This window comes from Eschrichtius robustus, chromosome 20 (assembly GCF_028021215.1).
Source record: "Eschrichtius robustus isolate mEscRob2 chromosome 20, mEscRob2.pri, whole genome shotgun sequence".
NCBI classification, from domain to species: Eukaryota; Metazoa; Chordata; class Mammalia; order Artiodactyla; family Eschrichtiidae; genus Eschrichtius; species Eschrichtius robustus.
This window is the reverse complement of record NC_090843.1, coordinates 16,086,036-16,112,785: the sequence shown is the minus strand read 5'-3', so window position 1 is coordinate 16,112,785 and position 26,750 is coordinate 16,086,036. Positions and strand designations below refer to the sequence as shown.

At 47.3% G+C, this 26,750-nt stretch overlaps 1 protein-coding gene across 1 annotated transcript; it reads left to right on the top strand.

Moving 5' to 3' along the window:
- The first annotated feature begins 8,527 nt into the window (after window positions 1-8,527).
- On the top strand, window positions 8,528-26,750 carry LOC137755524 (serine/threonine-protein phosphatase 2A 55 kDa regulatory subunit B beta isoform-like). Its single transcript, XM_068531737.1, is given in 7 exon segments — window positions 8,528-8,587; window positions 10,727-10,852; window positions 11,435-11,531; window positions 14,677-15,055; window positions 15,057-15,207; window positions 24,756-24,823; window positions 26,669-26,750. Coding segments are annotated over 7 exon segments (963 nt in total).

Here is a 26,750-nt window from a genome sequence, read left to right as displayed (position 1 = left end):
ACAAGCGGGGGCTACTCTTCATTGCGGTGCGCGGGCTTCTCACTGTAGTGGCTTCTCTTGTTGCGGAGCACAGGCTCTAGGTGCGTGGGCTTCAGTAGTTGCAGCACCCAGGCTCAGCAGTTGTGGTTCGCGGGCTCTAGAGCAGAGGCTCAGCATTTGTGGCGCACGGGCTCAGTTGCTCCGCGGCATGTGGGATCTTTCTGGAGCAGGGCTGGAACCCGTGTCCCCTGCATTGGCAAGCAGATTCTTAACCACTGTGCCACCAGGGAAGTCCCCTTGAATCATTTTTAAGAGTAAGTTGCAAGGTGATAGCCCAACACTGCTGCATATTTTATACTGTGTAATTCGTGTAACTGAAGATGTTCTCCTATATCACCGAATATATCCATCAGAAGTGGATAATTAACATGGAAGTAGAAATTAACATGGAAGTCCTACTATCCACAGATAACCAAGTTTTCTCAATGGTCCCAATAATATCCTTTATCATCAAAAAAAAAAGGCCTTCTGTTGCATGTAGTAGTCATTTCTCAGTCTCTTTCAGTCTGGAACAATCCTTGAGGTTTGTTTTCGTGACCTTGACATTTGAAGATTACAGGCTATTTTGCAGACTGCCCTCAAATTGGGTTTGTTAATGCCTCATGATTTGGTTCAAGTACGTATTTTGGGCAGGAATATCAGAAGTGATGCTATTGTGGTCCATGATTTTGATGAACCCTGGTGGTGGTGGTGGTGTTAACTTTGATCACTTAATTGGGGTGGTGCCTGCTGGGTTTCTCCACTGAAAACTTCCTAATAACTATTTTGTAGGGTGGTGCTTTGAGACTAAATATCCCATTACTCATTAAACTCTACCCCTTAGTTTCAGCATCTATTGCTGTTTCTTGGCTGAATTACTACTATGATGGCAGCCAAGTAATGTTTTTGAATCCCACATTCCTCCTACACTTAATTGGTTGGCATTCTACCATAAGGAAGGCTTCCTTTTCTCTATTCATTTGCTTATGGACTCATGGGTTTCTGTTTTACTCAATGATTATTATATATTACTATCATTTTGATACTTTGATTATGATATTGATGCTCATATTGTCCCAGATTTGGCCAGTGGGAGCCCCTTCAAATGCTTCTGTGACCTTTTGACATGTGCAGGAAGCAGGAAAAGACTCCGCTTTTTTTTTTTTTTTTTAATTTTTATTCATTTATTTTTTGGCTGCGTTGGGTCTTTGTTGCTGCGTGCGGGCTACTCATTGCGGTGGTTTTTCTTTGTTGCAGAGCATGGGCTCTAGGTGCACAGGCTTCAGTAGTTGTGGCTCGCGGGCTCTAGAGCGCAGGCTCGGTAGTTATGGCGCATGGGCTTAGTTGCTCTGCGGCGTGTGGGATCTTCCTGGACCAGGGCTCGAACCCATTTACCCTGCATTGGCAGGCAGATTCTTAACCACTGCGCCACCAGGGAAGTCCCAAGACTCGGGTTTTATACCTACGTGCAAAGCACAAGGTAGGTGCTGGGAAGATGGAATAAAAACTGTTCCTGTTATGAATGCATTAAAGATGCCGAGGGAAGGTCTTTAGTGTATCATTTAATATATCTGTTCTTCATTTCAAAGGACAAATGAAATACCATTCCAGCACTTCAAGCACAAGTTGTTCCAGGCTCACCTTGTACTTTCTCTGCCCCAGTCTGAACCAGCTATTTCCCCCAAGGAGTTCTAGTTTCTTTTAATAGCGCAAGGTATTTAGAAACCAAGCCAAGGGTGCTCATTGCTATTGTGGTGCCTATTCCCAGGCCCCCTCAGTGGATGGAGTTCAGGGATATATGTATGTGTACATACTTACATCTATATTTCTGTACTTAAATATATATTGAAAACCAGTTCAAACCAGTACCTTTGATTCCAATCCAACACCACAGGATTTATTCTAGTTTTTATTCTTTCTCTCTGTACTTGTTCTCTTTTCCAACAATCCCAAATGCCCACAATCCTCAGCATACTGGGATAATCCAGTCATATATAACCATTCTTTTGTCACCACACATGGATGCCCTCTCACCTCTTGGGCTCTGACACCCTCTCCAAGCCACTGTTTCCATCATTACCTCACCTAGACACCCTCCTCACCCAGACACCCTCCTGCCCTGGATTCAGCACCCCACAGAGCCGCCACCACCCCTCTGCACCTGCACTAACACCTACCTTGCTTGGTTTCACCTGTTGAGTTTTAAAAGGTAGGAGGAAAGGAGCTCCCATCTTTTCCATTGTAATGAATTTATTTAATATGAAAACACGGGGGCTTCCCTGGTGGCGCAGTGGTTAGGAATCCGCCTGCCAATGCAGGGGACACGGGTTCAAGCCCTGGTCCGGGAAGATCTCACATGTTGTGGAGCAGCTAAGCCCATGCAACCACAACTACTGAGCCTGCGCTCTAGAGCCCGTGAGCCACAACTACTGAGCCCACGTGCTACAACTACTGAAGCCCGTGTGCCTAGAGCCCGTGCTCCTCAACAAGAGAAGCCACTGCAATGAGAAGCCTGTGCACCACAACGAATAGTAGCCCCTGCTCGCCGCAACTAGAGAAAGCCCGTGCGCAGCAATGAAGACCCAGTGCAGCCAAAAATAAATAAATTTAAAAAATAAAATAAAATGAAAACACTGAGTCACTGGAATGTATTTCATTTGTCTTTTGAAATGAAGAACAGCTATGTTAAATGATCCACTAAAGACCTTCCTTGCAGAAGTCTGCAAGGCTGTGATAGACTTCACCTCAGAGGTCATCTACACCCGGCCAGCTGAGGCGGCACCTCCAACAAGGTCTCCATCCATGCAGCAGTGACGGGACTCCCAGTGGAGGAGGTGGTCTGCCTCAGTGCTGGCATCAGCACCGCTCGCTACATGCTGATGGTGGCAGATGCTGTGATTGAGAAATTTGCTTCATTAAGAGTGAAATTGAAAAACTGAAGATGAACAAGGACCACTTAGAGAAGGTTTTACAAGGTGGGTCAGCAAAAGCCAAAGAATTAGCATATCCCATGTGCCAGGAGATGAAAAAATTGGTGGGGTTTCTATAAGTTTCAACTAGTCACAAAAAGGCTTTTCCATCTTTTGGTCTGCTCACTCCAGTAAAGGCAGCTTTCCTCACGAGAAAAATTATAGTTTGGGGACAGTTAATTTGGTACACCTGATCATTGGCTTCATTTGATGAATAATGATTTGTAGCTTTCAAAAACAGAACAAGAAAACCTTCCTTTGGCATCGCTGAAGCATTTCAAAGCAACAGGAACAATTTTTATTCCATCATCCTAGCACCTGCCTTGTGCTTTGGGCTTAGATATAAAAGTTGAGCCTTTTCCTACCCCTCTCCCGCTCCCTATACCTCTCTGCCATCTGCCAAGCTCTCTGACTCTCAAGCTAACTTGAACTCTGTAAGGGACTTCGCATAATTTTTCAGCCTTGGAATCACTAATGGGGTGCAGAGGACAATTAAACATGGTCAGGGTAGATTAAAGTATGACCTTAGTGCCACTCAAAAAAATACAGGCTGCCTGGACTGTAAGTCTGACTCCAGTCTGACTTGGTACTCTTTTTTTTTTTTGAATTTTATTTTATTTACTTTTTTATACAGCAGGTTCTTATTAGTTATCTGTTTTGCACACATTAGTGTATACATGTCAATCCCAATCTCCCAATTCATGCCGCTACCCCCCACCCCACCCCCCCAGCCACTTTCCCCCCTTGGTGTCCATACGTTCTCTACGTCTGTCTGACTCAATACTCTTAAAGCAAGAAAAGTGCTGTGTTGGCTGGAAAGGTAGCTCCACATGTGAAACTGCTCAGGAAGTTGTGTGGTTTAGATTTGAGTCTAGTAGAGAAGTGTTTCTGAAACTGATCTTCCTAAGTGGTGTTAATTTGGCTGAGGAGATAAATTCAACATTGTTTGAAACATGAGGGACAGTTTAATTTGAGACAGGTGCACCAGAGCTATTAGAGAGAAGCCGTGTTCCTGAAGGTGGTGCCCAGGGTCAGGGTGTAACACTGTCACCTGGAGACCATGGGTTCTTATGCCTCAGAAGTGATTCATCTCCTGATTTTGTGTGCTTCATCTTGAACCTGGCCTCTGCTAATGCCGTCAAATCTACGCTTTGCAATGGGTCCACTACCTGCCTTCATGTGAGTTCATACTCTCTTGGGCTCTGACTAGGAAATTAGGGCCTTGGAAACTTAGTAGGAAAAGGAAAATCTAATGTACTAAGACATCCTACTTTCCTCTAATTGATTCCTATCTTTGATTAAAGACGTTACTTTAGTAATAGTAGGGGGTTCTATCCGTGGCTTAAAAGATGAACTGAGGACAAGCAGCTTCTTTCACTCTGTTCACAAAGGCCTTTTTTTTTGGTTTGTGGCTGCAGCTGCTATTTTCAGTGCCGGGCTGCATCGATGCGTTGCACATTTTTATATGCTTCTTAATTCGGTGTGCAGGTTGATTTGGGAGCCTGGGTTGAGAGGTGGGAGGAGTGCTGGTGAAGAATTTTGCAAGTAAAAACACCAAAATGGTGTGTCACAGCCACCTCACTTTACTCCAGTGAATTTCTAGGTGCAAGATTGGATATCGATTGTCTCTTGACTGTAGTCAGTGGAATGTACTACATGACCAAGTTACAGGACAAACAGCCACAGTCAGATTCCATGCTCCAGTGGGGGCCCTGAGACACAACAGCCAGTAACCTTGACCAAGGGCTCAAACTTGGCATCTTCACCCTGAGGTAAGCCCCAAATTGCATGCATTCATTCATCCCCCACCTTCCTTTCTCCATTAAAACTTAAAATATCCAGGGCTTCCCTGGTGGCGCAGTGGTTGAGAATCTGCCTGCCAATGCAGGGGACATGGGTTCGAGCCCTGGTCTGGGAGGATCCCACATGCCGCGGAGTAACTGGGCCCATGAGCCACAACTACTGAGCCTGCGCGTCTGGAGCCTGTGCTCCGCAACAGGAGAGGCCGCGATAGTGAGAGGCCCGCGCACCGCAATGAAGAGTGGCCCCCACTTGCCGCAACTAGAGAAAGCCCTGGCACAGAAACGAAGACCCAACACAGCCATAAATAAGAAGAACCACTGATTCATTGTAAAAAAAAAACAAAAACAAAATATCCAGGAATTCCCTGGTGGTCCAGTGGTTAGGACTCCACGCTTTCACTGCTGAGGTCCCAGGTTCAATCCCTAGTTGGGGAACTAAGCCCATGGCACAGCAAAAAAATTAAAAAATAAACTATCCTTAGAAGGAGCCACACTTTAAACACTTCCACGGCAAGGAGCAGGACTGGAGGAAGCCCTCGCATACGGGGCTGCCAGTGAGCCCCCCACGCCCTGCTCAGCCTTGCTTCCCATTGCTCAACATTTATTGGGTGATTAAGGCTGACACTCAGTGGAGCTCAGGAAATGATGAATTCCTTGGGGGAACTATGTATTCTCAGCACTTAGCTGAGTAGCAAGCACCTGGCCCACAGTCGTGCACGATGCATGAGGACTGAATGACTAAATAGCTTCTTCCTGCCATGCCCCCACCCCCGACAACAGACATGCATTGGCACACAGTTTGTATTTAACTTCAGAAGACCGTAGTGTACAGGACTGTGGTTGCAAGTATCAGCAGCTCAAGCTGGCTTAAGGGAGAAAACAGAAGGTAGGGGGACACAGAGGGTCTCATGGACGCCCAGGCAGAAAGGTAGAGGGGCCTCAGGAGCCCTGGGAAGTGTGTACTCACCAGCACTCCCCAGTCTGGCCAAGGACCTTCCCTGCTCCTTGGTCCACTTGTAGGAGGCAACCATCAACCCTAAGGCTTGACGTCTCTGTAATATGAGTGTGTTTGTGTGTGTGTGCACACACACATTTAGGAGTAAGCAGTTGCCAGAATGGGTTTACAGACCAAGCAGAGTCCCCAAAAGGCATCCACAGAGCACCCTTTATGTGACATCTGGGCACCACCGTTATTTACTTGATCTTTTTAAATTACTTACATTCTTAAATTTATTTTTAAAGGAAACTATATCACTGTGATAAATGTAAAATAAGTATCATTTGTCCTGAACAAAAGTATTTTTTAAAAATAAATACAATGAAAACAAGAGAATAATACAAGTTCTATCTGGATCCCATTGCTGGTCAAAAGCTCTGAGCCCCAGGCCTGGAAACACCGCAGTGAACAGAGCAGAGTCACAGCTGTCTCGGAGCTCACACTTAAATGGGGGGATTCCAACAATAAACCCATAAAACATGAGTCAGGTGGGCATATGCCAGGAAGAATCGAGCAGGGTAGGGAGGATAGAGAGGTGACAGGGAGCAGGGGAAAGGGCCCTCTAAGATGGGGTGGGCAGAGAAGATCTCCTGGAGGAGGTGACATTTTTCATGGGATGCGTGGGGGCAGAGCATTCAAGGCAGAAGGAACGGCCACTGCAAAGGCCTAAGGATCTTGGTAGACTCCACCCCCACGGCATGGGCAACACTGCATCTCAAATAGAAGCTTAGGGGACCATTGCTCACTCTTGTAATAAAAGTATCTGCCTTTAGCACCTTTTAATAAGCATGTTACTGGGAGTTTGCTGGTGGTCCAGTGGTTAAAACTCCACCTTCCAATGCAGGGGACTCAGGTTCGATCCCTGGTCAGGGAACTAAGATCACACATGCCGCGGGGCAACTAAGCCTGCGTGCTCTACAGCCCGTGCGCCACAACTAGAGAGCCCCGCATGCCACAACTACCGATTAATTTAAAAAACTAATTAATAAGAGTATTACCCAAATGCACTAAGAAATTAGCGAGAATGATTACTTGTCTCCTTCAGACCCTCAGGTCCAGGATCTGGATTCTTCTCGGTTCATTTAGGGACTATTAAAATTATGAAGGCAGCCCAACTCACGAGAGTCTGTTATATAAACCAGGATTATTGATCTGTGATCTGAGGCATACCTGACAAGCCAAGGGGATCTCCCCAGGAAAGGAAGCTGCTTGAGAAACTGAAGATCGGAAGTTGATTGCTAAGAATACACCAGAGCCTCAGAGTCAGTGGCACAAAGAGAGGCTTCTGTCAAGCCGCGGCTGTCCCGAATCCCCTGTCTGCGCGGGTGAGGCAACCACTGAGGAGATCTGTAGTAACACTACCTGGCATTTGTTTAGACCTTAATACTCTGAAAAGGCTTTTCATATGTTTAATCCTCACAGCACCCCTGTGAAGTATAATTATCTCCTTTTTACAGATGAGGAAATCTGAAGTTCAGGGAGAATAAATGGTTTACCAAGGTCAGAGGACTAGTGTTAATCATAAGGTAATTAGCCTAAGATTAAGGAGGAGTGGTTTGTTATAAATGATATTTGACATAATATAGGGGGTTAAACATTCTTGGCTCCAACCAACTGTGCCTGCCCGGGAACATGTCACACCTGCTCAGAGGTTAACCCTGTTGTGAGGAGGAGGGATTCCCGGGCCCCATCTGCCCCAAATCTCCCAAGGGAAAGAAGAACACTGCAGCTGTCAGAAGTGTAATCAAAAGTCCATGAAATCAGCTACATAAATTATGTTGGTTTTGTAACATTGTACAGTTTGTAACATTTTCATCAAAATAGAAAATTTTAACCCACCACCTTTACCCTGTGGCCCTGCCTGCCAGGTGAGGCTCAGCCTGGGGTGAAAGGAGGACCTGGATTCGTGCCTCATCTTCCCAAGGGTCTCCACTGGGCTGGGGCCAGTGTCATGGACCGTGTCCTGTTGAGTGGCACCCATGCTCAGTGCTCAGAAGGGCCCTCGCCAGGTTCAGTGCTCTGCTGTCACCATCTTGAAATTCTTAACAATTTTTTAACAAGGGCCCCAGTCCTGCTGCTGCTTCTTCCTTGCTGCTTCTTCCTCCCTCTTTCTCCTTCCCCAGGAAAAAGGGGTCTTCTCTTCCCATCTCATCAGCTGGTCCTTGGTGGCCCTGGGTTGCGCCTTTCACCCAGGGCAGGACCCCCTGCCTGCCTTGGCTCTTTCTCCCTTTCCAAGCCCCTCCCCCCCATCAGGAGGGCCTTCCGGACATGCCGAGCCTGGACCCCCACAGCTCACTGCTCCTGCTGGAAGGGCCCTGCACGCACCCTATCTCCTCACAGCCGCTACCATCTCCTCATTCAGGGCTCAGCTGCAACATCCCCGCTCTGAGCCTCCTTTCCCACCAACAACCTTGACCAGTGTCACCGCCACTCCTCAGAGCCCTCCCATGCCCTCACTCACGCCACATTATGAGGCTTTGTCGTATTCCTGACACCTGGAACTATTCTTACTTGTTTATTGTCTGCCTCCTGCCTCTAGACTATAAGCTCCTTGGGTTCAAGAGACTTTGTCTACTTTGTTCACAGTTGTATCCTCAGTACCTACAATGGTGTCCTGCACATAGTTGGTGCTCAATAAATACTTACTGTGTAGGTGAGTGCACAGAGGTGCTGGTTCCACAGAGAGATCAGGCATCAAAGTGAGGAAAGTCAAGTTCTGGCATCTAATCCAGCAGGAAATAATGGGGCTGGAGATGGAAGCCCAAGCTGGTAGCCCAGGGCCTGTGGACAGAAGTTGCCCGGTAAATGTGTCTCAGGAGCCAGGCATACCTGGGAAAGAGTAGGGAGTAAGAGCCCACAAGAGAGCAAAGCTGCTCAGCTCCCCAAGGGAGGGGGCCCACTCAGGGTGGTTTCATGGTACAGAGATTGCAACAGAGTGAACAAGCTGATCCACTTTGAATCTTTAAATGCCACCAACACTTGGATAATTCCCAAATCTATGTCATGAGCTAAGGATCTCACTTGAGCCTTGAACTAGTTTATCTAAATACCTCCTGATGTCTCTCTCCCCTAGAAGGCCCTCAGGCACCTCAAACTCTGTCTGTCTGTCCAAAGCAACTCATAAGAACACAGACCAGGATTGAAATCCTGGAGTCACTAATTCATTTGTTCTCTGCATCATCTTGGCTCAGTTACCGGATTCCTCTAATTCTCAGTTTCCTCAACTGTCGATCGGGTATGAACAATAATAATCCAGCAGCCCTAGCGGCCCCCATAACTCCATCCTAACTCCTTGAGGGGACAGCACTGAAAGCCAACCTCTGTGGGCTATTATGTATTTATAAGGCTAGTTTGCGTAAGGCACACTTTATCATATGTTGTGTATTTAGCAGTTATATAGCTGGTATGTCCCTTGGCAACTTTTGCCTGGAGAGAATAACCATGTGTTCCTGAGTCTTGATAAGATTGTAGCAAGAAGCACTAATCTACATTTCTTCTCTAAAGTCTCAAAGAACAGTGAAGAGGAGATAAAACCTTCGAGCTTTCAGTGAGTTTCAGGTTGTTGCCCTCAGCCAGAGTCAGCTTCTTCATGAGGCACAGGGCACAATCTCCTTTACAGTGCAGTGACTTGGGCCCACAGTACTTTTAGGGGCCCTTGAAAACGTTTTAATTTAATTTATTTTAAAACCAGAAGAGGGGAATTCCCTGGTTTCCAGTGGTTAGGACTTCGCACTTTTACTGCTGAGGGCCCAGGTTCAATCCCTGGTCGGGGAACTAAGATCCCACAAGCCCACAAGCCGCCTGGTGCAGCCAAAGATGAAAAAAAAAAAAAATTTAATAAATTAAAAAAAAACACAGAAGGAAAAAATGAATAGTTGGTAATGAATATATGATAATGAAGGCAGCCTAGGTTATGTTTGTTTTTATACCAGTACATTTATTTAAAAATTTTTTTTTTAATGAATGGAGGAAAGGGCTCATGAAATCAAAAGTGCCCAGGGCCCATGAAAGTCACAATGTGACTAGGCCCCTCAGGTGGCATCAGCCTCCCAGATGGAGGGGCAGAGTTGATGGAGGTAGATGTGGGTGAACCCCTCACTCTACCTTCCCCCTCTGCCCAACCCACACTGTCTCAGGGAAACATTTGTGGAGAGAATTGTTGTGTAAAGTCTTTAGCATTTCTGTATGCATGTAGGGCAGTCTTAACTGTTTGAGCAAAGTCTCAGTGGGTCAGGAATTTGGAATGGTGGCATCCGTGGCATCGAGGAACAAAATCCAGGCTTTTTACATTTATTCGTACAGAAATGATTTCCACAAATGGCATTTTCCTGGAGCGCAGAAGAGCAGGACTTCTTGGGAGGATGTTACAGAGCAGGTAACCCTTGGGCAGGGTCTTGGAAGATGAAGAGTTTACCAAGTGAATGGGTATGGGATGATGGTGTCCAGCCAAAGAAATGGAATTTCACAAAGACCCATTTATGGGGGAAGAGCAGCAAATGGACAGGATCATGGCTGTTCTGGAAGGATGGTACATGGGACAGTTCTCTGAGAAAGAAATGGAAAATTTTATTGGCGCTAACCTGAGGATTATAACCCAGGAGACAGTCTTTCAGAAAACTCTGAGGACTGTTCCATCAGTTAGAGGTCAAAGCACAGTTACATAAGTTTTTGAGACAAAGAGTCCTACATCAAATGATGTATTATTGACAGTTGACACAATCCAGATCTACACATGCAAAGTGAGTAGTGGGTCATGGGTCACTGTGGCCCCTCACAAGATTAAGAAGGAAGGTTATTGCTTAAGAAGGTCTGGTTAATGCAGATGCACACTACACACTAAAGGGGAGAGAGGAGGCCCAAATAGGCAAAGAAAAATTTTGTTTAAAATTTTCTCGTCTTGCCATAGAATATGAATTTTACTTCATCAATGCCATAATTAGGGCTTCAATCCAGAGAAGAAGGAAGAGGTTTCAGGGTATGGAAGGAGAGCCTCCCAGTTTGAGCCACCCACGGCCATCCTGTGGGGCCATCCAGCAGCCAGATACAAATCTGAAACCAAGAAATTGGTAGGAAAGGATTTCAGTTAGGGAATCACCAGCATAAATGTGGTGGTTGGTTGAAGCCATTGCAGTGGGTGATATCGCAGTGAGAACCGAAAAAAAAAAAAAACAATGGGAGAAAGACTCCAGATATACAATGAAAAACCAGAAGCGGTGGAAGGTGAGGATCTATTCAAGGTTCATGGTTGGAGATTGACCAGGGAGGCGACAACAGAGCCGATGGAGGCTAACGGTGGTTGTCCTCAGCTGGTGTAATCCTGTTTTTTTTCCCCCTTGTTATTTTCTGTATTTTTTAACTCTTTTATCAGTAAGTATATATTGCCCTTTTTGGCTAAAATAGACATTTTATTGGAAAAATAAAAGGGGTAGTTCCCAATAGGTTAAGCACTGCTGAGAGGCCGAGAGCACTGAAGGCTGAGCAGAGACTTAGAGACATTGCCCACCTTCTTCCCCCATAACCGCTCCCCCGCCCCAACCCTCCAACCCCCAAGGGAACCAGTGCAACTCCTGGCAGCCATGTTTTCTTCCCCGTGACCTGTTCTTGGCCACAGATGATTGGACAGGGGTGTTCATGTGACACCGGCTAAGCCAATCAGAGCCCTCCCCAGGAGGTTGCCTGAAGAGGGCAGCGTGAGCTCAGAGCCGGGGCCGCCGTACGCCAGGCAGGCCGACCTTGAGACCCAGGGTAAGGGCGTAGGAGCCAGAGGCGAGAGACTGTAGAAACAAAAGACCCAAGGGGGTAAAGCCTGGGCATTTAAGGAACTAAATGGAAGCCAGGGCAGGGTCACCAGAAAGAATGGTGGAGGTGGTTGGACAAAGCCAGGACTAAGACCACCAGGGGCCTCAGAAACCCTGCTGAGTTGGGAGTTTTCTCATTACAAGGAGAAGCTGTTGGAGAGGTTTAAAAGAGGGAGTGGTCCGACCTGAATTACAATTTTAAAAGATTAGCAATGCTGGAAAATGTGCTGGAGGGGGTGGGGGGCAATGGTAAGGAGCAGTTTGGAGGCTCCGGCGCTATGCAGACCCCTGAGGGTGGACCAGACGTCAGAGGCGGCGGGGAAGATGCAGGGAGCAGGGGTCCAGACAAGACCCAGTGGTTGGGGGGGCTGGTGAGGGAAGGGTGGCATCAGGGCAGATGATAGGTGAGGGGGATGCTGTTATTGAGATGGGAAAGAAGGGAAGACGTTAAGACCTCAGTTTGGGCATGTTAAGTTTGAGGTGTTGATGGCCCGTCTCAGGGGAGGTGCTGAGAAGAAAGCAGTGGGGTACATCAGTCTGGAGTTGGGGGATGTCAGAGCTTGGATGCTGGAAATATGGGTGGCATCAGCATGCAGCTGGTGTTAAAGCCACCAGCCTAGATGAGACCACCTGGGAACTGGAGAGGAAGGGCCCAGCACAAAGGCCTGAGGTCCCCCAACATTCACAGGACTGGTAGAGGGGACAGAGCAAGGAAGGAGGGAGGAAACTGAATGTGTTTTGACCCAGAAGCTCACATTGGAGACTGCCCTGGGTTACCCCCCTGCCAAGGCCAGAGAGGGCTTTTTAGATTTGGTAAAGAAGTCACCCTGACTTTGAACACTCTGGGTGGAGTGGTGGATCTGAAAGTTAAATTGGGGTGGGCCTCTTCCCTGAATGAAAGCTGGATTAAAAAGTAGCTATGGAGGACCTTTTGGGGGCAAGTGAAGAAATATGAAAATGGACTTTATATTAGATTATTGTATCAGCATTTTATTTCTTGGGTGTGATAATGGTCTGTGGTTATGAAACAGGGGGAAGGGACTTCCCTGGCGATCCAGTGGTTAAGACTCCACACTTCCAGTGCAGGGGGCGGGGTTTCATTCCCTGGTGGGGGAACTAAGATTCCACATGTCATGTGGCGCGGCCAAAAAAAGGAAACAGGAGGGAAGAGGGCGGGGCACAACCTTTAAAAGAATGACATAGGTGTTGAAGATCCCACAAAAACTGGTTAGAACTGATTAGGCCCAAGATGGTGGAAGATTCCACTTCCAGTAGACCTTGAGCCTCATTATACGCTCATTGTAATACATTAGCATCTAAATGGCACACTCATGGGCACCATGATCGTTCTGAGGCTAACCATAAAAGGCCAAAAAGTGGGCAGTGGCCCAATTCTTGGAAACCCCTGCCCTCCCCCGCCAAATAGTTGGAATAATCCTCCCACTTTTTATGGGCTGGGTAATTGCATAATTAGCCTATGTAATTACCCAGCCCATAAAACTAACCACCCCAGGGAATTCCCTGGCAGTCCAGTGGTTAGGACTCCACGCTTTCACTGTCTTGGCCTGGGTTCAATACCGGGTCGCGGAACTAAGATCCCGCAAGCCACACTGCAAAAAAAAAATAAAGCTAAACTAACCACCCCATATTTTGGGGTCACTCTCGCCTTTTGAGGCAGACTGCATTCTGTCTATGGAATGTGTATCTCTCTAAATAAATCCACTTCTTACCTATCACTTTGCCTCTTGCTGAATTACTTCTGCCCTGAGACGTAAAGAATCTGAGCTTCATTAAGTCCTGAGACCAGGTGTGTGATCTCAATTAAAAGACAGTGGGGGGGCTTCCCTGGTGGCGCAGTGGTTGAGAATCTGCCTGCCAATGCAGGGGACACGGGTTCGAGCCCTGGTCTGGGAAGATCCCACATGCCACGGAGCAACTAGGCCCGTGAGCCACAATTACTGAGCCCTGTGCGTCTGGAGCCTGTGCTCCGCAACAAGAGAGGCCGCAATAATGAAAGGCCCGCGCACTGCGATGAAGAGTGGCCCCCACTTGCCGCAACTAGAGAAAGCCCTCGCACAGAAACGAAGACCCAACACAGCCATAAATAAATAAATAAATAAATAAATAAAAATTGTATAACATAAAAAAAAAAAAGACAGTGGGTTCGAGTCCCATCTGAGTTGTGCAGTTTCAGTTACGTGAGAGAGGTCTGGTTCTTAGGAGACACACGTTGTAGTATTGTAGTATTTAGGGGTGAGGGAGCAAGATGCCTGAAACTTTTCCAGTGGTTCAACAATAACAAACTATACATATATATCTGTATATATTACATATAATATATGTAGTATTTATGTTATATATAGGTATATATATATTTATATATAGGCACGTTATCTACTAGAGAGAGAGATAGCATATGTGGCAAAATGCTAACTGGAAAATCTAGGTGGGGGGCTGTTTTAACACTTTTTCAACTTTCCTGTAGGCTTAAATTTTTCTTAGGGACTTCCCTGGCCGTCGGATGGTTAAGACTCTACACTTCCACTGCAGAAGCCCTGGTGGTGCAGTGGTTAAGAATCTGCCTGCCAGTGCAGGGGACACGGGTTCGAGCCCCGCTCCAGGAAGATACAACATGCCGCGGAGCAACTAAGCCTGTGCGCCACAACTACTGAGCCTGCACGCCTAGAGCCCGTGCTCCTCAACAAGAGAAGCCACCACAATGAGAAAGCCACTCACCGCAACGAAGAGTAGCCCCTGCTCGCCGCAGCTAGAGAAAGCCCGCGTGCAGCAGCGAAGACCCAAGGCAGCCAAAAATAAAATAAATAAATTTTAAAAATTAAAATTTAAAAAAAGGAAAAAAAATTAGAAAGAGTGAACTGGCAGGGCTGTGTTCCCACCCTGTTTGTTGTTTGGCTTGAGGCGTCCCAGCACTGTAGCCTGCAGGCTGTTGGGTGGTACGGGGGTGGCAGCCTCCAAGAGAGCTCACGCAGATGACTGGTCCCCAGTACCTCTGCCACCAGTGTCCTTGTCCGCACAGTGAGCCACAGCTGCCCCCCACACCCCCTGCCTCCCCGGAGACCCTCCATGACCAGTTTTTGAAGAGCCGGAAGATCCAAGCAACAGGTCGTTATTCTCTGCAATTATCTCTCCGGTTTCGGATGTGAAGTTCAGCCACAGTGGGAGGTATATCATGACCAGAGACTATCTGACCATCAAAGTTTGGGATCTCAACATGGAAAACCGCCCCACTGAGACTTACCTGGTTCACAGCTACCTCCGCAGCAAGCTGTGCTCCCTCTACAAAAATGACTGCATTTTTGATAAATTTGAGTGTGTGTGGAATGGGTCAGACAGTGTCATCATGACAGGCTCCTACAACAACTTCTTCAGGATGTTTGACCGAAATAGCAAGTGTGATGTTACTCTTGAGGCCTCGAGGGAAAACAGCAAACCCCAAGCTATCCTAAAACTGAGCAGTGTGCGTGAGGGGCAAGCAGAGAAAAGACGAGATCAGTGTCGACAGTCTGGACTTTAGCAAAAAGATCTTGCATACAGCTTGGCATCTTTCAGAAAATATTGTAGCAGTGGTGGCTACAAATAACCTATATATACTCCAGGACAAAGTAACTAGGAGGACACGTTATTACTTAATAATCTCACATACTATTAGTCAAACACTTGTTAAAATTTATTTTATTTTATTTTTTTTGGCCGCACGGCATGTGGGATCTTAGTTACCCGACCAGGGATCAAACCCATGTACCCTGCAGTGGAATCACAGAGTCTTAACCACTGGACTGCCAGGGAAGTCCCTCAAACACGTTTTTTTTTTTCAAACACGTTTTTTAAATGTTTCTTTGGGTGTTCATTGGATGCATCGACCTTAATTTCCCTCTTTGGAATAGCATTCAGTTGGAGTCCAACTTTCCCGAATCCCAAGTTCTAGGAAACTTTTGTCAAACCCGATAGGTTCTGGGACACTTCTGTTTAGAATTGAGAGCTGCCAGCTAACAGTAGGTCTTCCATAGTTGACTTGAATTTCTGATGCTTTTATTGCCCTGTTTTCTCTGGTGGTTCCAGTGTTTTGCTTCTAGGTGTCTGCTGAGGTAAAATGAAATTGTCTGTAGTATTTAAAGAGAAAAGAGAGAAGTTTTTTTAAATTAAGCAATTCCATTTGATTGAAAAAATTCAACAAAAAATAAACACCGTTTACTCTAAAAAAAAAGAAGTTAACAGCGGCTGTAGAGGAAGTGGAAACAGTCAAGTTTTCAAGGAGAGAAATGGTATAGTACCTGGAGGGGATCGTGAGGTCAAGGGAGGGTTTTACACAAAAATGTTTAAAATGAGAGCAAGCGTGTATGTTGACAGGAATGTTCCCGTGCAAAGGGAGAAATTGATGTTGTAAGAAAGGGGTGAGAGGTGCCGGGTAAAGTCCTTAGGAAGGCTGGCCGGCGGGTGGCCCCGAGCTTGGAGGGGACACCGCACTGAGGTGCTGCGCCAGGCCCTGGGGTCAGTGCGGGGGGGCAACCCCTCAGGAAGTAGGATCTGAGGCTCTCAGCTGACAAGAGTCAGGAGGGCAAGTGGTTATTTCAAGCAGATTGAGGCACAGAGCCAAAGAAAAGCTGGCAAATTTGTTTGGTGTTTAAGATCTGAATGGCGATTATTCATCAGCTTAGGGGAAGAGCCAACAGGGGAGAGATTTAAGTCCTTACCCCTCTGCTACTCAGTTTTTCCATCTGTAACATGAGGGGATTGAACTGGGGGCTCTCAAAGGACCCTGCAAACTCCTGTTCACTCAGGGTCCCTTATGATACCTGATGGAGAGCTTTTACTGAATAGCACGTGTTTGGGTTGTTAAAGGATTAAAGATGGCTAGTAAAAATTGGACACTTGCCTAAGAGGTTTCTAATTGAGGGTAAAAAACCAAGAGATACAGAGAGACACTTGAAAGGAAGACTGCTTAAGGCTTGAGGACACCCCTGGGGGAGCAGGGGGGTGGCCCGGAGGTTGCTGGGGCGCTGAGATGCCTTGACGACGCTTGGGTAAACGCAGTACGAGGTCCCTTTGAGCGTAAATTCTGCTGTCTCTGGGCTCTCGCTGAAGCTGGCATTGCACAGCGTGAAATGAAACAGCACATTAATGTTATTAACACTGAATAAACCTCCGTGTGTGAGCAAATATAGCTTGAAGCGGGTTCAGGAATTTTAAAATATCTATTATTAAAGACAGCCTGCAGGGGCCGTGGCATCTGATGACAAGCCAGAGGCTGCTGCCGGCATCTAATATTCCCAGAGTCGTTTCCTTCGGCAAAGTGCATTTGCAGGCTTCTGTGCTAGGCTCTTCCCTGATCCTCCAAGGAGGATTATCACCACTACCCCATTTTATAGATGAAGAAACTAAAAGCATTGTCAACAGTAGGCCTCTCAGGCTGCTGAAGGCAGAGACCACGCGTATCATCACTGGCTCCCCAGTGGCAGGCAGAAGGCCAGGGCAAGGGGAGGAGCCTCTCAGGCCCTGAGAGCCGGCCCAGCGAGCCACGAGCGCTGTGCTGGGACTTGCACGTCTGGCGTGCCTGCTAAGCACCAGGCTCTGTGCTGCAAGCCTCACACAGATGGTCTCACTTAGTCCTGATGACAACCCTTGGCAGTTGGTATTATTAACCCCAAGAGGAAACTGAGGGCAGACAGGTTAAATAACTTGCCAAAGGTCACCCGGCAGAATCAGGATTCAAGCTTAGATTTGTCTGAAGCGAAGCATGTGCTTGACTGCCGAGCTGGACGCTGTCTTCCAGGAGAGTATGGTGCGGACTTCTGGAATTCTTACAGCCCCTGTGCTCGAGAGCCGTTAGCACAGCGCTGAGCACAGGTAATAGGGTGGCACCAGTGTCAGTGAGTATAGACTGTGGGGCAGACAGTCTGAACGGATGAATGAGTAGAGATGTGAATTCCTGTCTTGTGGTGTCTTCCTCTTCAAATTGAAGATTTCCCCAAAGCTTATGAATGCTCAATCTAATTAAGGCAAAAAGGCATCAGAGAATTGCTAGGCCTTTCCTTTATTAACTGTCAAGTCCAATCTGTAGGCTGTTTACGCGCTGAGGTCAGATATCAGTCTTTAGCTGCTCGCCTTTCATTCATCTGGCAAAGCCCGGAACATAAAGTTTGTTGATGCAAAACTGATTGGCAGGCAGGGGTAACGAGGTGGCAGGGACAGGGAATATCAGGAGTTCTAAGCCACTCGGGTCACTCCTGCTCCCTTGCCGTGCTAACTTCACGTGCTCCAGGTTACTGGCTCGTAGCACAGAGCTTTCCGCACCACAGTCTAGATGAGCAGCAAATGTCTGGACCTTGGACAGTGTTCACAGAGCACATCAGGATGGTAAGGGGAAGGAGTCCTTTCTCCCTGTTTGTTAGTTTGGAAAGGAGAGAGTGAGGCACGGAAGGTTAGGTGTGGATGGTCTTGAAACTTCACAGATCAAAAGGAATTCCCATGTAAGCTTGCATCGGAGAGGCCTGGGAATTGGGAAGAGGAAAGTCATTGTTACACCAGCCCAGGACTAAGTGGCTCCCTGTCTCTGGCGAGCTCCTGCGGGGCCTCCTCCGTGCCCACCAGCAAGAAGAGGTGGGAAAGCACACGTGGGTCCACACCTGGGTCTATCTACTTGCAGCGTCCTCAGGATAAAAACCACGAGTAAGGCACTAAGTTCCAAAAGAGGGAGTTGGACCCAGGAGTTGTTGCTCATGCCACTCAAGATAGGGAAGGTCTCAAATATTATTTATTTATTTTTATTTTTAAAAACAAGTTTATTATTTTTATTTATTTTTGGCTGCGTTGGGTCTTTGTTGCTGCGCGCGGGCTTTCTCTAGTTGCGGCGAGCGGGGGCTACTCTTTGTTGTGGTGCTCGGGCTTCTCATTGCAGTGGATTCTCTTGTTGCGGAGCACGGGCTCTAGGCGCATGGGCTTCCTTAGTTGTGGCTCACGGGCTCAGTAGTTGTGGTGCGCAGGCTCTAGAGCGCAGGCTCAGCATTTGTGGCGCATGGGCTTAGTTGCTCCGCGGCATGTGGGATCTTCCCGGACCAGGGCTCGAACCCGTGTCCCCTGCATCGGCAGGCAGATTCTCAACCACTGCGCCACCAGGGAAGCCCATCAAATATTATTTATTTTTATCAGGACCAAACTGGATTCTGCCTGATCTGAGGAAAAAACCCCTGACTGCAGGTCATTTTAAATGCCTTCTTAGTCTCTGCAACTCAGAAATAGTGGTTTTCCACATCAGTCAGCTGTCTGGATTCAACTCCCCACACTCATACATCACAAAGTAAAAAATAACAAAATTAAAACAAACCAAACCCCCAACCCTCGTTTCATTTCCTTAGAAAACAGTCCAGGTTCAAGGTCTAGTCTGAGCAGGGAATGTCTCTCTCCTGATCTGTATCTGGACAGGCAGGGGGGCAAAGTCCCTTTTCCTCTTCTCCGTGACAGGGGGTCGCACAGAGCTCCAGAGAGAAATGTCCACCAAGGAGCAGAGCTGGACCCAGGGCTCCCGTGGCCATGACCTCCCTTGAGTTCAGTGCTCATGATGAGCAGTGGCTACTGTCGGGCACTGGGGTAGGAAGATGATTAAGAACGGATCCCAGAGACCCACACACAAACCACTAACCATAGTAAAACACAATAAATGCTCTTTTGCAGTAGGAATAAAGTGTTTCAGCTGCACAGAGAAAGAAGGGAGAGGGAAAAGCTTTGGTGGTTCTCAAAATGGTTCCCGGGCCTGCAGCAGGAGTGTCACCCAGAAGTTGTTAGAAACGCAAATGCAGGCCCAGCCCAGACCCACAGAGTCAGAAGCACCGGGGGTGAGGCCCAGCAAGGTGTGTTGGAAGACACCCCCCAGGCGTTTCTGGTGTGAGCCAAAATTTGAGAGTCATGAAGGGGCTGGCAAACTGCCTATTTTTGCAAATAAACTTTAACTGGAACACGGCCACAGTCATTCAATTACGTGTCATCTGTGGCTATCTTCCTGCCGTGCTGGCAGGGTGAGACTCGTAACAGAGACAACATGGCCTGCAAAACCTAAAATAATTTACTGTCTGGGCGTTATGTGGGGTGGGCGATGGGGGAATTGCTGCCCCCAAGGAGGGGGGTGGAGACACCTGAATCCCCCTTCTGTGGCCGGTGCTGCTAGGGCCTCTGCAGTCATGCTTCAGTCAGCTCAGTGCTGGGACCCAGCTCTAGTCTGGGGACTTACTGAAAACACTGAACAGTCAATTTTAAGTGTGAAAAATATATAAAGAAGCCCCCGGTTACTGACTCGCTGTTGTGCTCAGTGCTGTGCTTGCTGCTGTAAGGGCCTAACTCCACCCTCTAAGATGGGCATTGTATCCCCCTTTTACAGATGTGGAAGGTGAGGCTGGGAAGATGAAGTAACCAGCTCAAGTTCACGGAGCCCAGGAGAGGAGAGCTTGGACTGGACCCTGGATCAGCTTTGCTCCCAGCTCAGGCTCTCTGCCTCACACCTACCACCTCTGTTTTCCCAATTATAGGATGGAAACTCCCTCAGTGGACAACGGGGGCAGCTCTCAGGAATCTGTTAACGTAACAAGCACAATTTTCATACTTTTTCCAGTGGGGATATGAGTCACCAGGGGCTGGAGAACCCAACCCAGGCCTACATCCTGGGGGTGTCCAATCCTATGGGGAGCACAGCGAGGGGAGGGCAGGAGATGTTGGACCCACAAGGACACAGGACCAGCTCTCACGTGTTCTAGCCAAATGGGGCAGGTGGGAGCATGCAAATGCTGTATCAGTGCCAGGTGGGATGCAGCCTCTGGGCAGTGTGACCACCAAAGGCCTCCCAGTGCAGCCCCTTCCCCACATTCCAATCCCACAGGTCCTTCTGTCCCGCTCCTGAATTGTCAGTGTGGAGGTATGTATAAGGGGCGCCCCAGGGAAGAAGGACTTGGTAACTTAGGTGAGTCTTGTATCTGTGGGAGAAGAAAAGAACCTATCAGGGTATTTCCTGCTCTGATACAGGAGTGGAACGGACCAGCTGGTCAATAAGATGCTAAGCCAGTAATCAGATTGGGGAACCTGTTACTATGTGATATTGCAACATCGATGCCGGTGATTGAAACAGCAAAAGCAAAATCTTGCCCTGCTACCATTGAAGAAACGTGGGAGCTAAAACACCACTGTCTGGGTGGCTAAAACAGTGACAAAGAAAGTCTGTCCCCCACGCACATACGCAGTATCTATTTTGGCTTCCAACTATTTTGTTAGAATAGGAAGATAAAAAACCTTCTTAACAGACAAAAGAGCTTGGTTTGTCAGGCAAAAGTTAAAACCTCTGAAGAAAGCAAGCATTTTGAGGAGAAGACTAGTGATAAACTGCTTTCTCTCGTCAAACAAATCAATGACATTTAATTATTTTAAACAAGCATCATTGGAGAGTCTTCTGCATGCCAGACACCACACTAATCTTTCTGGACCTTGGTTACCTCATCCCATCCTCACATCAGCTCTAAGGGGCAGGTCATGTGAGCAGCCCCATTTTACGGGGGGGCGGGGGGTTCAGGTGGAGGGGAGGACACTTGGCTGTCACCCAGCATGCACGGCAGAGCTGAGTTTTGAACGCAGGGCTTGTGACTCTGTGTCTTATATTCCTTTCAGAGCGTCACATTTACTCTGCAACTAAAAACTAAATCTGGACAAAGCACAGGGAGACCAGGGAAACACAATAGCCAGAGTCTGTGGATGGCTTCACATTGAGGTAGTATTTATTAGGGCAGTGGTTCTTGGACCTGATGGAACCACACTCCCATTGACAAGGGCTGCTGGGCTGCTGCGTGAATGGGCAGTGTAGGCTGCAGATCGTGTGCAGGGCCAGCTGTACTGTCACCGTCTTTCCCTGTTGCTTAAACTATTGTTTTAGGGAAAACTTGCCTTGAAAGAATAATTCTGTTTTGCATTTACATGTCACTTTTTTTCCCCCTAAATTTCAGAAGACTTTATTGTGTTAACTGACTTAATCCTTGGAGCAATGCTGGGAGGAGAACAGGTGTTAGTTCCTAGTTTGATAGAGGAGGAGGTTGAAGTAACTTTCTGAAAGTGTTATGCTAATGAATATTAAAGCAGAATCTCAAACATGAGGCCTCACCAAGATACCTGCAAAACCAGAGAACAAAACTTGGAAGACTCCACGGTGATGGAGGAGATCAACTACCTACAAAGCAGCAGCTTTGGCTAAAAATGGGTTATCCAAATTTCCAAGAAAATGTAAGCCTGTATATACATTGTGGTTTCAGAAGAGGGGAGTCCAAGAGAGGGGAGTCTAAAAAGCAGGGCTCTGGTGTAATTTCATGAGAGGGACAGACCCAGCGTCCTGTCCCTCTAGCAGACAGGGCACTATTTCGAGGACTTGGGAACGGCAGCTGAACACAGCTGTGTGTGGTGGCGCCATCCCCTTGCCCTTGCTCACCGAGGAGCCTTCCGAGCAGCTATCCTGGGATCAGCGTCTGTGGGTCAAATGTTGCCGCTTGGCAGTAACATTCCCCTTTTGAAATGAATGAGTTGGCACACAGGGCACCGTTCTCAGCATTCTGATGAGGTTCTTCCCAAACTGGATTAATTCTGGGACCGGGGGAACTCGAAGACCTGAGAACCAGATCCTATGTGACGGTGAGTTGTTGTTGTTGTTGTTGTTTTTTTATTTAATTAATTTATTTTTGGCTGTGTTGGGTCTTCGTTTCTGTGCGAGGGCTTTCTCTAGTTGCAGCGAGCGGGGGCCACTCTTCATCGCGGTGCGCGGGCCTCTCATTATCGCGGCCTCTCCCATTGCGGAGCACAGGCTCCAGACGCGCAGGCTCAGTAGTTGTGGCTCACGGGCCTAGTTGCTCCGTGGCATGTGGGATCCTCCCAGACCAGGGCTCGAACCCGTGTCCCCTGCATTGGCAGGCACTCTCAACCACTGCGCCACCAGGGAAGCCCTGACGGTGAGTTTGATAAGAGTCTTTCCTAAGTGACTAACCAGCTGCCCACATCCACACCTTAAGAGGAGGCGGAAACTAATGGCCAGGGAGGAAAGCTGTGAAACACAATAAATACGGGGTAATGAAGCCAGAAGCCATAAGGAGGTGACGGAAAGTTAGTGTTAACTGAAGCAAACTAAAGGAGCAGGTGGAACCTGGAGTCAGCCAGGAGGGGCAGGATTGAGCACTGCGCGCCCTGGCCCCAGCCTAACCCTGCGTGGCGGGGCAGAGGGCACCGGTCCTGGAGCCAGACCGCCTTTCAGAGAACTCCCTCACCTCCTCTCCACTTTCTCCTCCTCCTCTGTATGGTGGGCCTCCCTCAAGGTTGAAAGGATTAAAGGTGATAATGAACATGCTCTCACTCCAGTGCCTGCCCCATAAATGCTCAATAAATGCTTTTTGTTATAATCCCTGCCCTTTGGGATCAGGCATTAAACGCAGGCTCAAGACACTGAATCTCACTGCAGCATAAAGCACCTTATTATGTCGAAACCTTGGTGAAATTGTGGCCTACACCTGTGCCCGGCTCAGCAGCAGGCATCTCCTCACCCTGTCGCGCAAGGCCCAGAAGGCCCAGAGAGACGCTGCAGTTTTGCCTGACAAGTCATCCTGCTGCAAACACGCCAGTTCTGGCCCCAGGCCATTTTCACTCACTGTTCTCTCTGCCTGGAAGGCTCTTCCCCCAGACGGTGACAAGGTTTGCACCTTCGTTTCAGACGTCACGTTATCAGAGAACAGCTGTCCCTGACCTACCTCCCTATATAAAGTAGCATCCCTGCCACCACTGGGGTCTAGCACTCTATCCTCGTACCCTGCTTTCTATTTCTCCATGACACTCAGCACCTCTGACATATAGTTTTGTGTTTTTTGTCTGTTTCTCTCACTGGCATGCACCTGAGAGCAAGGATTTGGTTTTGGGATTTGCTCTTTTTATTTGTTTTTGTTTTGTTTTTTTCTTCCAGTTTTATTGAGATATAACTGACCTACAGCACTGTATAGGTTTAAGGTGTACAGCATAATGACGTACATCATGAAATGATTGTCACAATAAGTTTAGTGAACAGCCACCATCGCATATAGATACAAAATTAAAGAAGTAGAAAAAAATTGTTTTTCTTTTTTTAAAATTTATTTATTTTATTTATTTAATTTTGGGTGCGTTGGGTCTTTGTTGCTGCACGCGGGCTTTATCTAGTTGCGGCGAGCGGGGGCTCCTCTTCGTTGCGGAGCGCGGGCTTCTCACCGCGGTGGCTTCTCTTGTTGCGGAGCACGGGCTCTAGGCGCATGGGCTTCCTTAGTTGTGGCTCACGGGCTCACTAGTTGTGGCACGTGGGCTCAGTAGTTGTGGCGCATGGGCTTAGTTGCTCCGCGGCATGTGGGATCTTCTGGGACCAGGGCTCGAAACCCGTGTCCCCTGCATTGGCAGGCAAATTCTTAACCACTGCGCCACCAAGGAAGCCCAAAAAATTGTTTTTCTTGTGATGAAATGGTCTTTCTTTTCAAACTGCCCTCCTCACTTATTTCTCCTCAAAAGCCTAGCATGGTTGTCTCTTGAAACGGCCTGGAGGTTCTTCTCACTCTATCATGGAAAGGCAGCCACTTGCCAGCTCCGTATCATTATCACACATACGCAAGATAGGACACATTCCGTGCAATGCAGTAACATGTGGCCACACCTGCTAAGTGTCTGGTGAAAGTGTTCCAGGTAGAGGGATAGTAAGTGCAAAGGCCCTGAGGCCAGTGAGGCTGGAGTGGAGGTGCTGGGGATAAGGGTGTAAGAGAGGATGATTCCAGGGTTTTTGACATAAGTAATGAAAGAATGGAAATGACATTTTCTAACATGAGTTAGGTAGGGGGAGGAGCAGGTTTTGGATGTAAGTTTTATGATGCTTTCAGGTTGGAAGCACCTGGCAGGAATCCGGCAGTAAGCCAGGTGCTTTACATACATTATCTCCACTGCACGGATAAGGAAATTGAGGCTCCAGAAGTCATGTGTCCTTGGGTCTCAGAACATGTATGTAGAAGGGCTGGGATTTGAATCCAAGCTGCTTCTGCAAGGGTTTGTCACCCTGAGAAGCACTGCTCACTGAAGAAAGAGCTGGGAGAGGACTACTTGCCTGCAGTTGGAAGAGTCGAGTATTTTGCATAAGGTGAACTCAGATCTCCTTTCCAAATTCTGCAATACCAGGACACAGAAGGCCCTTCTGTATTTGGACTGGTACGTTTAGGGCCAATAAAAGGAAGCACCACATCACAAGAGGGCTGGGGCTGCCATCCCTTTGGCCTCAGCAAGGTGGCTGGCAAATCCATTTCCACGGCTATTCAGGCTGTCACATGATGCCAGAACAGTGGAATGAAATGTGGAAGATTCTATTGAGGTTATTATCATGGGTTACACTCCAATTTTTCATATTTTTAAAGATTTGCTCACTGTACTTACAAAGCATTCACATAAAGCATTCACTAATGTAACAGACAAGCCTTCAGAGCCTTGAAATCCAGTGTGGGCTGCAGACCCGCAGCAACAGCATTACCTGGGGCTGTCAGAAATGCAGACTCTCAGGCCCTATCCCAGATGCATTTTGGCAAGATGCCCAAGGGATACGTATGCTTGGTCCAATTTGCGAAGCCCTGGCCTAGAGCAGGCAGGGGTTGACTAACTTTTTCTGTAAAGGACCAGATAGTAAACATTTTAGGCTTTGCCTGCCTGTCACAACTACTCAATTCTGCCATTTGTAGCGCAAAATCAGCCACAGACTGTATGTAAAGGAACTAGTGTGGCTGTGTTCTAATGAAACTTTATTAATGGACACCAAAATTAGTTTATGTAATTTTCACGTCACAAAATACTATTCTTTTTTTTTTTTTTTTTTTTTTTTTTTACTATTCTTCTTTTGATTTTCTTTCAGCCATTAAAAATAAAACTCATTCTTAACTCAGAGGCTATACAACGTCCATCTTCTGACTTGCCTTTCTGGGCTGACCATGCCCAAGGCCACTAGCCGAATGATCCCCTTCTTTCTTCTCTGTGGGCTTGGGTCCCCTTTCCCTCATGAGCTGTGTCACTGTGTCTGAAGGTTGATTACTTAAGCCTAATATGAAAGGTCAATGGAAGAACTAAGATTTATAAAATACACTTTGCCAGCTTCCACAAATGCAGTGTGTTTGCAGTTGTCCCCTATCTTGACGTTTTCTGAGAAAGACCAAAATGGAAGATTCAATAGCTCACGGGAGGGGGCTTGTTACTTTTCAGGGGCATTTATTCTCGTTACTCCTCTACTTGTCTATTTTACATTTCAGCTGCTGGGAAGAAGGAACACACAATTCAGGGAAGACAAGTATTAAAAAGTAACATTTGGGGAGGGAGTTGAAAGAGGACATTAAAGAAGGGAGGTACTCTCCAGGAGAATAAGAATATTGTTCCAGCATCACTGGGCTGTGGGGAAGAATGCATGACGATAAAGAAAGTAAACTGTGTCAAGGAGACTTGCTCAGGAAGGCTTTCTGAAGCAAGCTGGGCAAAAGGAGGGTATGAAAAACATAGAGATAGGGGAGAGATTGGCAGAGAATCTTAGGCAGGCTGAGATCTGAATTTCTTTCATCTATAGTGCACTTTCATGGCAACCAGATGCTTTTCCACTTTGTTAGGAATGGGGAGAAGGGAGGAAATAACACTGACCAAATGCCTACTGTATGTCAGGCACAGTTACAAGGCATTTCCTATCACTATTTCAACTTTAATTAAAGCCACTCATGGGATTAGGTGTGCTGGCCACAGTTTTCAGATGAGGAACCTGACAGGTGAAGAGACGGGGTTAGGACCTAGTTCTTTCCAACCACCAGTGCCCTGACGTTCTACATTGCCCTGCCTACCAGAATTTATAGTGGAAATATTGCCTTCACAAAATTTGTTATTTCTTCTCACCATTAGAAACCCTAAATTCTCCAGGATGGGGGAAGAACATAAACAGACCAGATGACTTTTACATTTTTCTCTACTTACCCCCCCCCCAAATAAAATGTAATGCTTTTTTTTTTTTTTTTTGTAATGCTTTCTTTAAAGGGACATCAAGTCCTTTTTCTGTTATGAAGAAAACAGCCCCACAAACAACTCAGTACATTGGCAGCCTGGTTTCCGAAGTTAA